Genomic DNA, 13853 nt, shown 5'->3' on the forward strand with positions numbered 1-13853 from the left:
GCAAGTGCTCCTTAAACAACCCCCACATTACTGTTGTGCATTTCCCCAAGAACAATTATTCCCACTTTATGCTCCTCAGTTCCTGTCTAATGGCAGTATAATTTCCCCTCCCCCAATTAAATACGTTCCCATACTGTCTGTTCCTATCCCTCTCCAAGACTATGGAAAAGATCAAGGAGTTGTGGTCACTGTCACCGAAATGCTTTCCCACCGAGACATCTAATACCTGGCCTGGTTCGTTGCCGAGCCCAAGTCCAATATGGCCTCACCCCTAGTCGGCCTATCTACATATTGAGTCAGGAATCATTCCTGTACACACCTGCCAAAATCTGCTCCATCCAAACCATTTGCAGTAAGGAGGTACCAGTCAATATTAGGGAAATTGAAGTCACCCATGACAACAACTCTATTACTTCTGCACCTTTTCACGATTTGCCACCCAATCTGTTCCTCTATCTCTCTGTTTCTATTGTGGGGTCTATAGAAAACTCCCATAAAGTGACTGCTCCTTTCTTGTTTCTCACTTCCACCCATACTGACTCAGTAGACAAACCCTCCTCAACTACCTCCTTTTCTGCAACTGTGAAGCACTCCCTAATCAACAGTGCCACTCCCCCTCCTCTTTTCCCTCCCTCCCTATTCTTCTGAAAACACCTGAACCCCGGAACATCTAACAACCATTCCTGCCCCTGTGAAATCCATGATTCCGTAATGGCCACAACATCGTAGTTCCAAGTACTGATCCATGCTCTAAGTTTATCTCCCTTTATCCTGACACTCCTTGCATTGAAACAGACACACTTTAACCCATTCCACTAAGTGCAACTTTGCCCTATCAACTGTCTATCCTTCCTCACAGACTGGCTGCATACTATTGCCTGTTCAACAGCTATCCTATCCTCTGATCCATAGCCCTCTGGTTCCCATCCCCCTGCCAAACTTGTTTAAACCCTCTCGAAGAGTTCTAACAAACCTCCCATCCAGGATATTGGTGCCCCTCCAGTTTAGGTGCAATCCGTCCTTCATGTACAGGTCTCACCTTCCCCAGAAGATGTCCCAACGATCCACATATCTGAAGCCTTCCTTCCTGTACCAGCACTGTAGCCACGTGTTCAGCTGCACTCGTTCTCTGTTCCTTGCCTCACTTGCACGTGGAACCGGTAACAATCTTGAGATCACTACTCTGTTTGTCCTGCTCTTTAGCTTCCAATCTAACTCCCTAAAATCTCTTTTTAGACCTTCAGCCCTTTTCTTAGCTTTCTCGTCATCTTAAGCACGTTGTCTCGTGCCACTGACTGTGCTGCAGTTGCCTCCTCAGACCCACTGCCTTTTTTGCAGTGTGAGAGCAGACTCCAGGCCTCATCAGGCAACTAATTCATATGTCATATGGGTTATCTTGGAAGCACCTCCAGCTCACGTTCCATCAGTGAATTAGGATTGGCCGAGTAGATCCTGCTCAAGTGTGCATTCTAGAGCTGATTAAAACTGCGGTTCATTGAAAACATGAGCCATTACAGTGAGGTTATACAATAGTATACCTGTAACCCACCTGCCAAGATTTTAATTTTAACTCAGCTAATTAGATAACTGTAGCATATTGGGCTACAGGAGGGTATGAACGTTTAAATACATGTGCTTGGTCTTCAAGATGTTAATCTATCTGTTCTTGTATTTATATAACACTTTCCATGACCTCAGGACATCCCAAAGCATTTCACAGCCAATGCAGTACTCCTGAAGTGTAGTAACTGCTACAATGCAAGAAATCCAACTAATCCACATACAGTACGGTCCCATGGCTATAAAATTAATAACCCAGGCAATTATTTTCTTTAGTGATTTAGATGAGAAAAATGAACTGGCCCGGGCAATTCTATAATTAGAATCCCCAAAATTTCAGCTTTTGACAATATATCATGTCTTCAATATGATTCTACCTCAACGAACAATGCAGAAGATCCGAAAAGCATTGTGTATCGATTTTCTAAACCATACCTTCTCTCAACGAGATCCAATGAAATGCTGAAATTTGAGCCAACAATTAATGCATTATTCTGACTTTGAAATGGGGAGCAAGAACAAGACCTGATATTCAGCCATTTGAATTTGTTGGTTAGTTCCAACCTCATTCTCTGGGTATTTTTACTTTTAGTTTGACAAGTTATTGAGATTTCCATTCCACTCTTCTGTAAATATGCACAATTTTCACAGAGGGTGAACTCATGATCAATAGGATAAGAGAGATAATATAAATAAATATCAGCGATTGCAGAATCTTGTATAATAAGCACAATATTTGAAACACAACAGAAAATCAATCAATGATCCAACACAAAACAACAAATTAAAGGCTTAACAAGGGCACATTTCATGCTTGTAGCGGAGGTTCTCGGAGGTCAAATAAAGGAAAGCTGAAACAGGCTGCCTGAGAACCGTTACTTAACTTAGAAAGGAAAACTGTTACGAGCCCCAGAGACTGATCACTGTGGTTCCTTTTTAAAGGTTATGGAAATAAACCGACAAACAAGATTTCAGTTTTTAAGAAGTTTACAGTAACGAAAATCACCCCAGATCAAATATTAATTAAAGACAACTAAAGAAAAAATACCAAAGAACTAAAGAAAAAGATATGCTTCACATCAGCTAATTCAATACTTTTACTCTTTGCCATGTTTCTGGCAGATAGGCAGCAATAAAGTAAGAGTCTCAAAATTACTCCCAGCAGAGGTTCATCTCTACCTGCCAAGCCTGCCGCATCTTATATATCTTATGCCAATCGTTCCACTCCAATTGAGTTTTCTGAATCGGATTATCACCAGCTAGGCATACCATGAAAAATCCTCCCCTGTCTCAGGCCATATCAGTCCCAATGATCCAGAATATCAGAGATCCTGGCATCTGACCCCTTTAGTCGGCTCTGCTAAACGTACTTTCACTAGAAAGTTTGACTTTTCCTTCCCATCGTTTCCTGCAGAATAGCGAAGGCCTGTCTCTGGAGGAGTTCCAATTATTTCCTGTCTGCATCTCAGCAACAGCTATTCTTCATTCTGTTCGCTGTGGTGAAAGGTGCTAAAACTGCCACCTGACATTTCAATAGGTTCTTTGAGTTTCTCTCCCCATGACAATCTCCGATCACATGGGGATTTCTCTGAACCAAGGTGTTTAGCGGAAATTCACCATTCTCCTTTTCATAACTTTATTTTCCGTAAAACTTAGTTGTCTCATAAAGTTCCGCATTCATGACAAAATACTACAATATTTGCTTCAACAATCTTTGCAGAATGCATGGACGTTTTCTATTTCATGTGGTACCATACTCAGGAGCTGGAAATAGCACAAAGAGTGTCAATTTCTCACCTCTGCTTAAGGCGTCGTTTTGCTGACGTGGGGACATTCGCACCGTAGCCATAAGAAAAAAGAACCCGTTCTGCATCATCCTCATTTTCCACTGTGGAAAAGCAAAATTAATTTAAATATATACCAGTAGACTTTGAAAGGTCAAAATAAATTCTCATCTGGAATTAACATGTGGAAAACTGTGGTACTATTCATTACTGGTAAATGTTTAGAGTTGGATTTTGGAACGATCTTATGAGACCTCACTTTTTATATGAATTACCGGGGCATTGAAATCTGAGGCCCGTCAATGGTTTTCAGTCAAAATTCACAACATTGTGTGGAATTGATCCACACAAACCAGACAGTTATGTACATAGATAGTACATAGAATATACAGTGCAGAAGGAGGCCATTCGGCCCATCGAGTCTGCACTGACCCACTTAGGCCCTCACTTCCACCTTATCCCCGTAACCCAATAACCCCCTCCTAACCTTTTTGGTCACTAAGGGCAATTTATCATGGCCAATCCACCTAACCTGCATGTCTTTGGAATATGGGAGGAAACCGGAGCACCTGGAGGAAACCCACGCAGACACGGGGAGAACGTGCAGACTCCGCACAGTGACCCAGCGGGGAATCGAACCTGGGACCCTGGCGCTGTGAAGCCACAGTGCTATCCACTTGTGCTACCGTGCTGCCCATTCTTGAACTCGGCTACACTGAGTCAGCTGACCACATGGGAGTGTTGCAATAAGGGACAACAACTGTTCTCATTGTCTCTGAAATAGTGAACTCGGTCCACCCAAGTTCCTCAAGGTAGCATCCAAGGTCCAACTATCGTCAGTTGCTTCTTTAATGACCTTCCTTCCATCACGAGTGGGACTGTTAGCTGGTGATTGCAACTTCTTCTGATCTATTCACAATTCTTGAAATCATGGCTGAAATCTTCTGGTCCACCGATGACACACCCCGCCGTGGGTTTCCCGAGAAACACGCCGCAGGGAGGCCAGAGAATCTCGTCCACTTAAACAGTCCATGACCCCATGCAGCATGAGGTGGGCTACACAGAATACTTCCGATATGTGGCAGGATTCCATCTATCCCACAAAAGTGCCAGGCAATAACTATATCTGAGAGAGATCCTAATCGCCTTCGTTGCGATCCCAGTTGATGTTACAACTGGGGCCTCACGGTAGCATGGTGGTTAGCATCAATGCTTCATAGCTCCAGGGTCCCAGGTTCGATTCCCGGCTGGGTCACTGTCTGTGTGGAGTCTACACGTCCTCCCCGTGTGTGCGTGGGTTTCCTCCGGGTGCTCCGGTTTCCTCCCACAGTCCAAAGATGTGCGGGTTAGGTGGATTGGCCATGCTAAATTGCCCGTAGTGTAAGGTTAATGGGGGGATTGTTGGGTTACGGGTATACAGGTTACATGGGTTTAAGTAGGGTAATCATTGCTCGGCACAACATTGAGGGCCGAAGGGCCTGTTCTGTGCTGTACTGTTCTATGTTCTAACTGGACGAGAAGATCCCAGAATGGAATGCTGGCTCAAAAGACCTGAACGTTTACCTTTTTTAAAATCAAACGTGGAGAACTAACATCAAACGTGGAGAACCAGAGTAACAGGACTGCCAATTAGTTTTAACAATAGAAAACATTTATTAAATGGTTAGCACAGCTGCTTCACAGCACCAGGGAAGCGGGTCCAATTCTGGCCTTGAGTGACTATGTGGAGTTCGCACTTTCTCCCCGTGTCTGCTTGGGTTTCCTCCGGATGCTCCGGTTTCCCCACACAGTCCAAAGATGTGCAGTTTGGGTGGAATGGCCATAATAAATTGCCCCTTTGTTTCCAAAGGTTAGGTGAGGTTACGGGGATAGGGTGGTGGAGTGGGCCTGTGTAGGATGCTCTTTCAGAGGGTAGGTGCAGACTCGTTGGGCCGAATGGCCTCCTTCTGCACTGTAGGGATTCGATGAATACTCCTGTACTCCCCCCCCCTTAGCTAAATACACACAGGTTTTAAGACTAACACAGAGGACAAAGTACATTTGAAGCTACAATGGTTTCATTAGCACAAAGTTAGTGTTTGTGGATTTCTCCTCAGAATCCCCCCAGATGATTGTCATATGGGAGTTTCCAAACTCAACTCCCAAAACAAGCTTTAAAATCTCCTTGCATAGCAGGTTTCCTCCCACAGTCCAAAGATGTGCGGGTTAGGTGGATTGGCCATGCTAAATTGCCCGTAGTGTAAGGTTAATGGGGGGATTGTTGGGTTACAGGTATACGGGTTACGTGGGTTTGAGTAGGGTGATCATTGTTCGGCACAACATTGAGGGCCAAAGGGCCTGTTCTGTGCTGTACTGTTCTATGTTCTATGTAATACTTTCACTTAAAGGTTTGCAATCTGGATTTCAGTCCAGGTTTTACAAATAACACCTTGGAACAAAGCTTCCGCTCCACTTTTAAGTTGCTCTGTTCCAGGATTTTGTACCCACCCTTTTAGGATTTCTTCCCCTTGATGGTCTTCCCCTGTTACACAACTTCTGATATCCAGCCAATACTTTCTTCCCAATTACTTTAAAATTGGTTTCCCAGACATTCCAAACTTTAGGATTACTTTCAAAACCCTTTTCCTTCCAGGCACAGAAACATTAAGCACACCTAAAACTATACTTTATTTCAAATGTTTACCAATACAAGTATAAATCCCTTAAACTACCTTTATTTTCCTAACACCTTCCTTTGACATTGAATTGCATTAACATTGTCAAATCCCCCAAGATCAAGAGCTGGGAGTGCATAAACTCAACTACACCGGCCATGTAAATGGCTACTACAACAGCACTAAGACCAGGTATTCTGTGACAAGTAACTCCTCAAAGCCTCTGCACAACCTACTATGAACTCAGGTTGACAATGGAATACTCTCCACCGGCCTGGATGGTACAGCTGCAACAAGACTTGAGAACCTCAATACCATTCAGGGCACAGCAGTCTACTGGATCAGCACTACAAATACCAGCTTAAACATTCCCTCCCTCCACCAAAAGTGCACAATGCTAGAACATATAGAATTTAAAAGGTACCCAGCAGCTAGTCGCCAAGACGTCTTCAGTAGCATCGGTCATATCTGCAAACTTTGTTACCTAGCAGGTGAAAGGAAGCAGGTGCACGGCAAAAAGCATCACCAAGTTGCCCTTCATGTCACACACTATCCCAACTTGGACACAAAATGTCCCATTCCTTCATTGTTGGTCTGACAAAATCCTGGAACTCACAACCCAATAGGACTGTAGGTGTAACTTCTCGACAAGGATTGCACCATCTTCTCAAAGTCAATTAATGACAGAGAGTGAAATGTTTTTTTAAAATATAAATTTAGAGTACCCAATTATTTTTTCCAATTAAGGGGTAATTTAGCGTGGCCAATCCACCTATCCTGCACATCTTTTGGGTTGTGGGGGTGAAACCCACGTAGACACGGGAAGAATGTGCAAACTCCTCACAGACAGTGACCCAGAGCCGGGATTCGAACCCGGGTCCTCAGCGCCGTAGGCAGCAATGCTAACCACTGTGCCACCGTGCTGCCCGACAGTGAAATGTTAGCTGCGTCAGCAATGTTGATATCCCACAAATGAATTTTAAAAAAACAGAAATCCACTGGACCTTCTAAGGGCTTAATTTTCAAAGCTTTGAAGGCTCAGAGAAGATGGGACCTTTCTGCCCACTATCTATGATTCTATGATTTAAATATCAAACATTGAGCATGTGCGACCAAGCACACATGCACAGCATGTCGGTCAATAAGAGTTGGCAATATGTCTTGGTCTCCCAATTGAATTCTACTGTGCTCTACTGATGGTAAGTGTATCCTGTGTCCTAACATTTCATGATAAAACTGATATGGGGAAAATGTCCTCCATGCACACGATGTAGCAAAATTGTAAGGATGTTCTTCGTTAACACATTTACAATTTTGCTACACAACAGAGCAAATAAATATCTGCTCAATTCCAACTATGCACGTTGACCTACTTTCAGCTGATTGCATTATAACACCATCCAGCTCTTCTTCTAGTTTCTCATAGGTCACCAATCGTGCTTGAAGTTCAGCGTTTTGTGCCTGAAGTTCAGTGGTATGCTTATCTGCTGATGACTGCAGTCTATAAAATTCTTTTGTTAAAACCTGTTGAGAGGATAATGCAAGAAATCACAATTAACTGTGAACTTATTTTTACGAACAAGTAAAGGCAAATTACATGGAAAATGTAACTAGCAATTTGCTACTTAGCAAGGCTTACATAAAATTCCTCTGTGGGCTATTAGCACAGGTTTCAAATGATTTACTTTCAATGACTAATTATGCAGTTACGTTAACCACCAAGATAGATGAGGTACCAAAAGACTGCAAAGAAAAGCACAGCCGAAGCTGGGGGGTGAGGGAGGGAAGGGGCGCAACGGGAAGGGGGAGGAACCATAGACCGATCCAGAGGGCAACGAAATGCACATTGGGTCAGTTAAACGAAGGACAAAATAAACCTCTTATAATAAAGGAAATTAGCGCGGGCGAGAAAAATGTGATGTGTACATATACAATTGCTTATAAATATGGGAAATGCCAATGAAAACATTTAAAAGAATTTTACACAACTAGTGAAGCTTTATATATGAGGACTAAAGAACTATTTCATAGTCAGATGAAGGAGGCAGAGAATAATAGGCAGGAGAAGGTGGGAAGGAAAAGGGGTGAGGAGGAATATGGAAGAGTCAGATGGAAAATGGAATGAAGAGCAACATGGAGTAGAGGAAGCCAGGAAAAGGAATGGGATAAGAGGAGGTGGAGCAAAAAAGCAGGAAAGGAGAAGGATGATATAGGTTAGAAAGAGCAGCTGCACACGAACGGACGAGAAAGTGGAAATTAGCAAAAGGACAGGAAATGAGACACCTCCAAATAAAACACTTCCTCTGCAAAGAGACGGTAGGGAACCCTGGGGCACCAGAAGCCACACTACTAGAGGACCTGATAGGCACAAGAAACGAGAAGGGGGGACTATGTGGGAAAATATACGGACAGCTACTGGACAGAGCCCGGACTCCACTGGAAGAGACCAGACAAAAATGGGAGGACGAACTAGGGACAGAGGTAGGATGGGGACTCTGGAGCGAAGCACTGAGCAGGGTAAACTCCACCTCCTCCTGCGCAAGCTAAGCCTAATGCAGCTCAATGTGATGCACAGAGCGCACCTGACCATAACCCGAATGAGCAGGTTCTTCCCGGAGGTGGAGGACAAATGTGAACGGTGTCAGAGGGGCCCGGCCAGCCTCACCCACATGTTTTGGGCTTGTCCCAAGCTTGCTGGGTTCTGGGCAACCTTTTTCGAGGCAATGTCCCAAGTTGTGGGGGTGAGGGTGAAACCATGCCCGAGTGTGGCAATCTTCGGGGTATCAGAGCAGCCAGAGTGACACATGGGGAAGGGGGGCAACGCCCTAGCTTTCGCTTCCCTAAGCGCACGCTGGAGAATCCTGCTCGGCTGCCGATCGGCAGCACCACCCACGGCTGCAGACTGGCTTGCTGATCATTCGGAATTTCTTCATTTGGAGAAGATTAAGTACGCCACCCGAGGGCGGAGGAAGGCTTCCTGGATACTTGGGGGCAGTTTGTCGGCCTGCTCCAAAACCTGTTCGAGGCCAGCAACGAGGAGTAAGCTAATAAGAATTTTTAAAAACCACCAAGATAGATGAGGTACCAAAAGACTGCAAAGAAGTGGGCGGCATGTGGCGCAGTGGATAGCACTGGGACTGCGGTGCTGAGGAGGGGGAGGGGGGGGAGAGACAACGGGGAAGGGGGAGAAACCATAGACCGATCCAGAGGGCAACGAAATGCACATAGGGTCAGTTAAACGAAGGACAAAATAAACCTCTCTTATAATAAAGGAAATTAGCGCGGGGGACAAAAACGTGATGTGTATATATACAACTGCTTATAAATATGGGAAATGCCAAGAAAAAGATTTAAAATAAAGAAAGGGCAGCTGGAAGAAGGGGGCAAGTGAAGAAAAGAGTTGGGTGAAAGATAGGAAGAGGAGGCAGCACGGTGGCGCAGTGGGTTAGCACTGCCGCCTCACGGCACCGAGGTCCCAGGTTCGATCCCGCCTCTGGGTCACTGTCTGTGTGGAGTTTGCACATTCTCCCCGTGTTTGCGTGGGTTTCACCCCCACAACCCAAAAATGTGCAAGCTAGGTGGATTGGCCACACTAAATTGCCCCTTAATTGGAAAAAATGAATTAGGTACTCTAAATTTATTTTTAAAAAGATAGGAAGAGGATAGGGAGGGGAAGAGGAGGAAGATGACAGGGGAAAGATACGGTTGAAGAAAGGGTAGGAGACAAAGGAGAAGGAGGGGAGAGAGGAGGGCATGGAAAATGGGAGACCAGGGGAGCAAAGATAAGGAAACTACTCCAGAGAGGCGGATATTTAACTCCTGCTTTCTCCTGCCCAGGGAATAACAGATTCCCTCTTTCCATCGGCTCAAAATTTAATTTGTGGGAAGGTTGTTCAAAAGGTGTGAACTCTTCACAGTATGATGAGTTTGAGAAATCGTCTTGAAAAGGGGAGTTGTTACCTGCCTGTGGCTTTTTTATTCTCATTCAGAGAAGTCAGGGCACACACTTAGTTAATATTTATTGTGTGCAACTAATAAATATAGAAAAGATATACTATTCAAGTCTTCCTTTCACGTTACTATTTTAGTTGTAAAATTCTGTTTCAATTATCAGTCAGAAACTTAGTCTCTAGTTTACATATGAAACGGACTTTTACCAAAGTTTGGCAAAGTGTCAGTTGAGATGTGAAAACAGGTGGTGTGAAAACCTGTGCAAATCCCCTGGCGGCAGCGGCAGGGTGCCTGGGAGGCAGTGGCACCCTTCGTCAGTGCCAGCTCACTACTGAAGAGGGGGGGGGGGGCAGCACTATCGCAACAAGATGAATGACCTTCTTTGTGCAGCCAGGATAAGTCTGCCACCTCGTCTCTCTTTGAACCCCCTCACACACCACTCGCAACTCCAAAGTGATCGCATACCCAGCTACAACACCTGTCAAAAGACCTTTTTCCCCACCCCCCAAACCCCATAGTCTCCCCCACTAGCTACTCTACTCCTCACATCCCTGCTGCCACTCAAGTCCCACACATGCCACATCTCATCAATATCTGAACAAGGCAGGACTCCCACCTACGCTTTCCCCATCTGTCTCACAGCCACCCAGAGTCATGAGCGAGTTCAGATGCCTCACCTCCTTTGAGGATAGAGCCCTTGAGCTGGCTGGGGAGGAACAAGACAGTGCCCGTGCAGCCGGCGAAGTGGGGCTGCAGACAAAAGTGAGAATCCTCAGGACACACAATTCTTCAAGCCTCATGTCGAAACATTGTGTCATCATTTATCTCCCATGCCATGATGCACTAATGCCATCTCCCTTCCCTTGCAGGGCAATTGGTTGACCAGCCAAGGCCATCTTCGTGCTCCTTGGAGACCATGGACATGAGCAGCTTTGGGGACAATTCTCGGACACCACCACTGAAGAGACGCCACATCTGTCACCCGCAACCTGCACCAGTGCAGATACTCACACCTCGATGGGATTAAAGTAGGCAGGCGTCTGGGTAACTCACTGGTGAAAACCTCAAAACTGAATATCCACATCAGGCAGAGGCAGGGAAGTCGTAGGGAACCGGCACCCGGTGAGATGTCAGAGCCCGACACCCTGCTGAGCCACTGACCGACGATATGCCCCTGGGTCCAGTAGTTCCAAAGCTGCTGGAACTGCGAGCATCAGAAAGGAATGACAGCAACTTTCCTCGGAGTGCAAGGCTAACTGGAAGAGTCCCATTGACCTCTGCCGAGGAGATGATGCTTTCACTCCTACGCAACACTGCAAGTGTGGCGCGCGCAGAGGAGACCTTGGCACAGGACGTGTACTCCATGGCAGGGGATGTCTGCTCCATGGTTCAGCTCATGAGCTCCATGATGCAGGGCTTCAACTGCATGGTGCAGGCACAGGTGGGAGTTCATGAGTGTCTGCCTCAGAGGACGACCAGGTTACTGGCTCTCAGTCCAGCTACCTCTCGATCCCTTGGAGGAGCCCAGAGGCGAGGCCCCCAGAGGCAAGAGAATGGGCAGGAGCGCAGCGTGGGGCCAGCCACCCAGGAGACCCTGCGGTATACAGCCGATGACACTCTGCTCCACGTGAGTGACACACCTCCAGCCCAGCACAGAGAGGAGCAACCCACATGCTGCCCAAAAGTAGGCCCGGCCCCTCAAGTTCCAGGCCCAGGGGATGCCTGCCAAGATCATCTCAGGCAACAGGCCCCACTTCAACCTCAGCTGCGGACCATGGGATATATCTTGATGTAGAAGGAGGGTGAGGAAGATTAAGAAAGTGTAGACCCCTAGTGAGCACAGGTAAATCAAGGCACTAGTTTGAGATAGGTAACCATTGTAATGTAGCTCTTGTATAAAACATCACTGTTCACCAGCAGTCTATCACACCTTGCACCCGAGACATGCATGCTAAGCGGGTGTAACCTATGGCCTGGCTTCCTGGTCTCAGCCCAAATCAATATACATGTGGGCCCTCGTATAAGGGGCATCAGTTACCTCCCTTATGCATTTGTGTGTGGGTGACTGGGAAATGCCACACAGATAACCGGTACTGGCCTGAATCGAGCCACCTGCATAGAGGTTCAGAGCGGCGGTAACTTTAAGGACCACGAGCAGTGGGTGTCCTGCCATTCCATGAGGTACCAGCTCTTGCCAGACCTGGAAAAGACGGTCCACTGACCCCTAGGACAGACAGTCTTCTCCGGCACATGGGTTCTGACATCAACAGGCAGGATGTCTGATGTCAGAAGACCCTTTGGCAGCAGTGTCTCCGGTGAGGCCCCACCATCTGTGGTGCAGCTCCCAGAACAGCTATATGTCCAGCCTCCCCTGCAGGGCCCTGGTCCTGGCCGGGTGCAGCGGCACATCGACGCCTCTGCTGCTGCTCAATCGTTAGAAACAGAATAGCCAATTCAACTGGCTCCATGATTCTCCAGAATCATGCACTGCTAAGAAGAGGACACCAAAATGAGGATTCCTGAGAGCCCTGACCCTTAGCCCTCCATGCCTCTGGGACATCCACCCATGCACCTCTCCCTTACAGAGTGTCTCTTGACTAAGCCTCACCCCCTCCCCTCTCACACTACTTCACTTTCCTGCAGTTATCCCTCTTAACTCCACCTAGGTGAGGCACCTGGACCCTCAACAGTCTCAGTTCCATCTTCCCTTCGACCATTCTCTCTCACTACCTCCACCCACTGGCATTAGACCAAAGGGACATTGAGTGGATGCATGGGACCAGCATCTGCATCCTCATGGGACATCTCCAAGGCACACCTTCACCATGACTTTAACCTTGGTGATGATAGACATCACCATCACACTTTGCATAGGGACATCAGTGTCATTTGTGTAACGTTAATGCTTGTATGAGCACTAAAGTTCAATGCTTGGGGACAATGTTTCCAAAAAGTTAAGAACTTGGTTTCAACTATTTTGATTGAAACTAAATAAACTAAATTAAATAAACTGAGAATCAGTGGCACTAATGTTTAGCTCATTGGCACAATTGACTAATCAAGGAAAGGTGAGGTAGCATTTCAGGTGAATGACTGTCTCTTGAGGCACAAATGATTCACGTGAAGCCTACAAATAATAGCATCACATGCACACCCCGAGAGGACACCCTATTTTTCCCAGGCCACAAGGGCTGCAGAGTTGTCAAGCCTTTCATCAGCCATATGTCCACCCAACAGTTCCTGACAGTTAAACACCTTTGCGAAAGTGGATTGGAACTTCCATGCAGCTTAACCCCTTTGTCCTCAGAATGCTGCCTGAGTGTGAAGTTCTGCTCTCACTGAAGTCGTCCTTCCCCCAGTGAAAGGGTCTTCATAGAATTTACAGTGCAGAAGGAGGCCATTCGGCCCATCGAGTCTGCACCGGCTCTTGGAAAGAGCACCCTACCCCTTACCAAGGTTAACACCTCCACCCTATCCCCATAACCAGTAACCCCACCCAACACTAAGGGCAATTTTGGACACTAAGGGCAATTTATCATGGCCAATCCACCTAACCTGCACATCTTTGGACTTTGGGAGGAAACCGGAGCACCCGGAGGAAACCCACGCAGACACGGGGAGGATGTGCAGACTCCGCACAGACAGTGACCCAAGCCGGAATCGAACCTGGGACCCTGGAGCTGTGAAGCAATTGTGCTACCCACAATGCTACCATGCTGCCCTGTAGCATGCCTCATGCCTTATGAGGCAAGGATGCAACTCATTCCCGAGTCCCCCACTCTGCCTTTACAGCCTGGCCTCTCATGGAACCACACCCAGGTGCCTCACAGTCGCTTCCCATTCTGACCCTCTGCATTCATCTCCTCTCACCCACTTTCCAGCTCCCACTAAGGACAATTTGGCC

At 46.6% G+C, this 13853-nt stretch overlaps 1 protein-coding gene across 3 annotated transcripts in view; it reads right to left on the reverse strand.

Annotated features, from left to right (window-relative positions):
• The window catches only part of pibf1 (progesterone immunomodulatory binding factor 1), a 135395-nt gene that overhangs the window by 54872 nt on the left and 66670 nt on the right, over positions 1-13853 (reverse strand). For all 3 annotated transcript variants that reach the window (XM_038818594.1, XM_038818592.1, XM_038818593.1), the window contains exons 12-13: positions 7372-7522; positions 3358-3448 (exon numbers count right to left, since the gene is read on the reverse strand). In XM_038818594.1, the coding sequence (XP_038674522.1) occupies positions 3358-3448; positions 7372-7522 (242 nt within the window). The remainder of the gene's footprint in view (positions 1-3357; positions 3449-7371; positions 7523-13853) is intronic.

Source organism: Scyliorhinus canicula, chromosome 14 (genome assembly GCF_902713615.1).
Source record: "Scyliorhinus canicula chromosome 14, sScyCan1.1, whole genome shotgun sequence".
Classification (NCBI taxonomy): domain Eukaryota; kingdom Metazoa; phylum Chordata; class Chondrichthyes; order Carcharhiniformes; family Scyliorhinidae; genus Scyliorhinus; species Scyliorhinus canicula.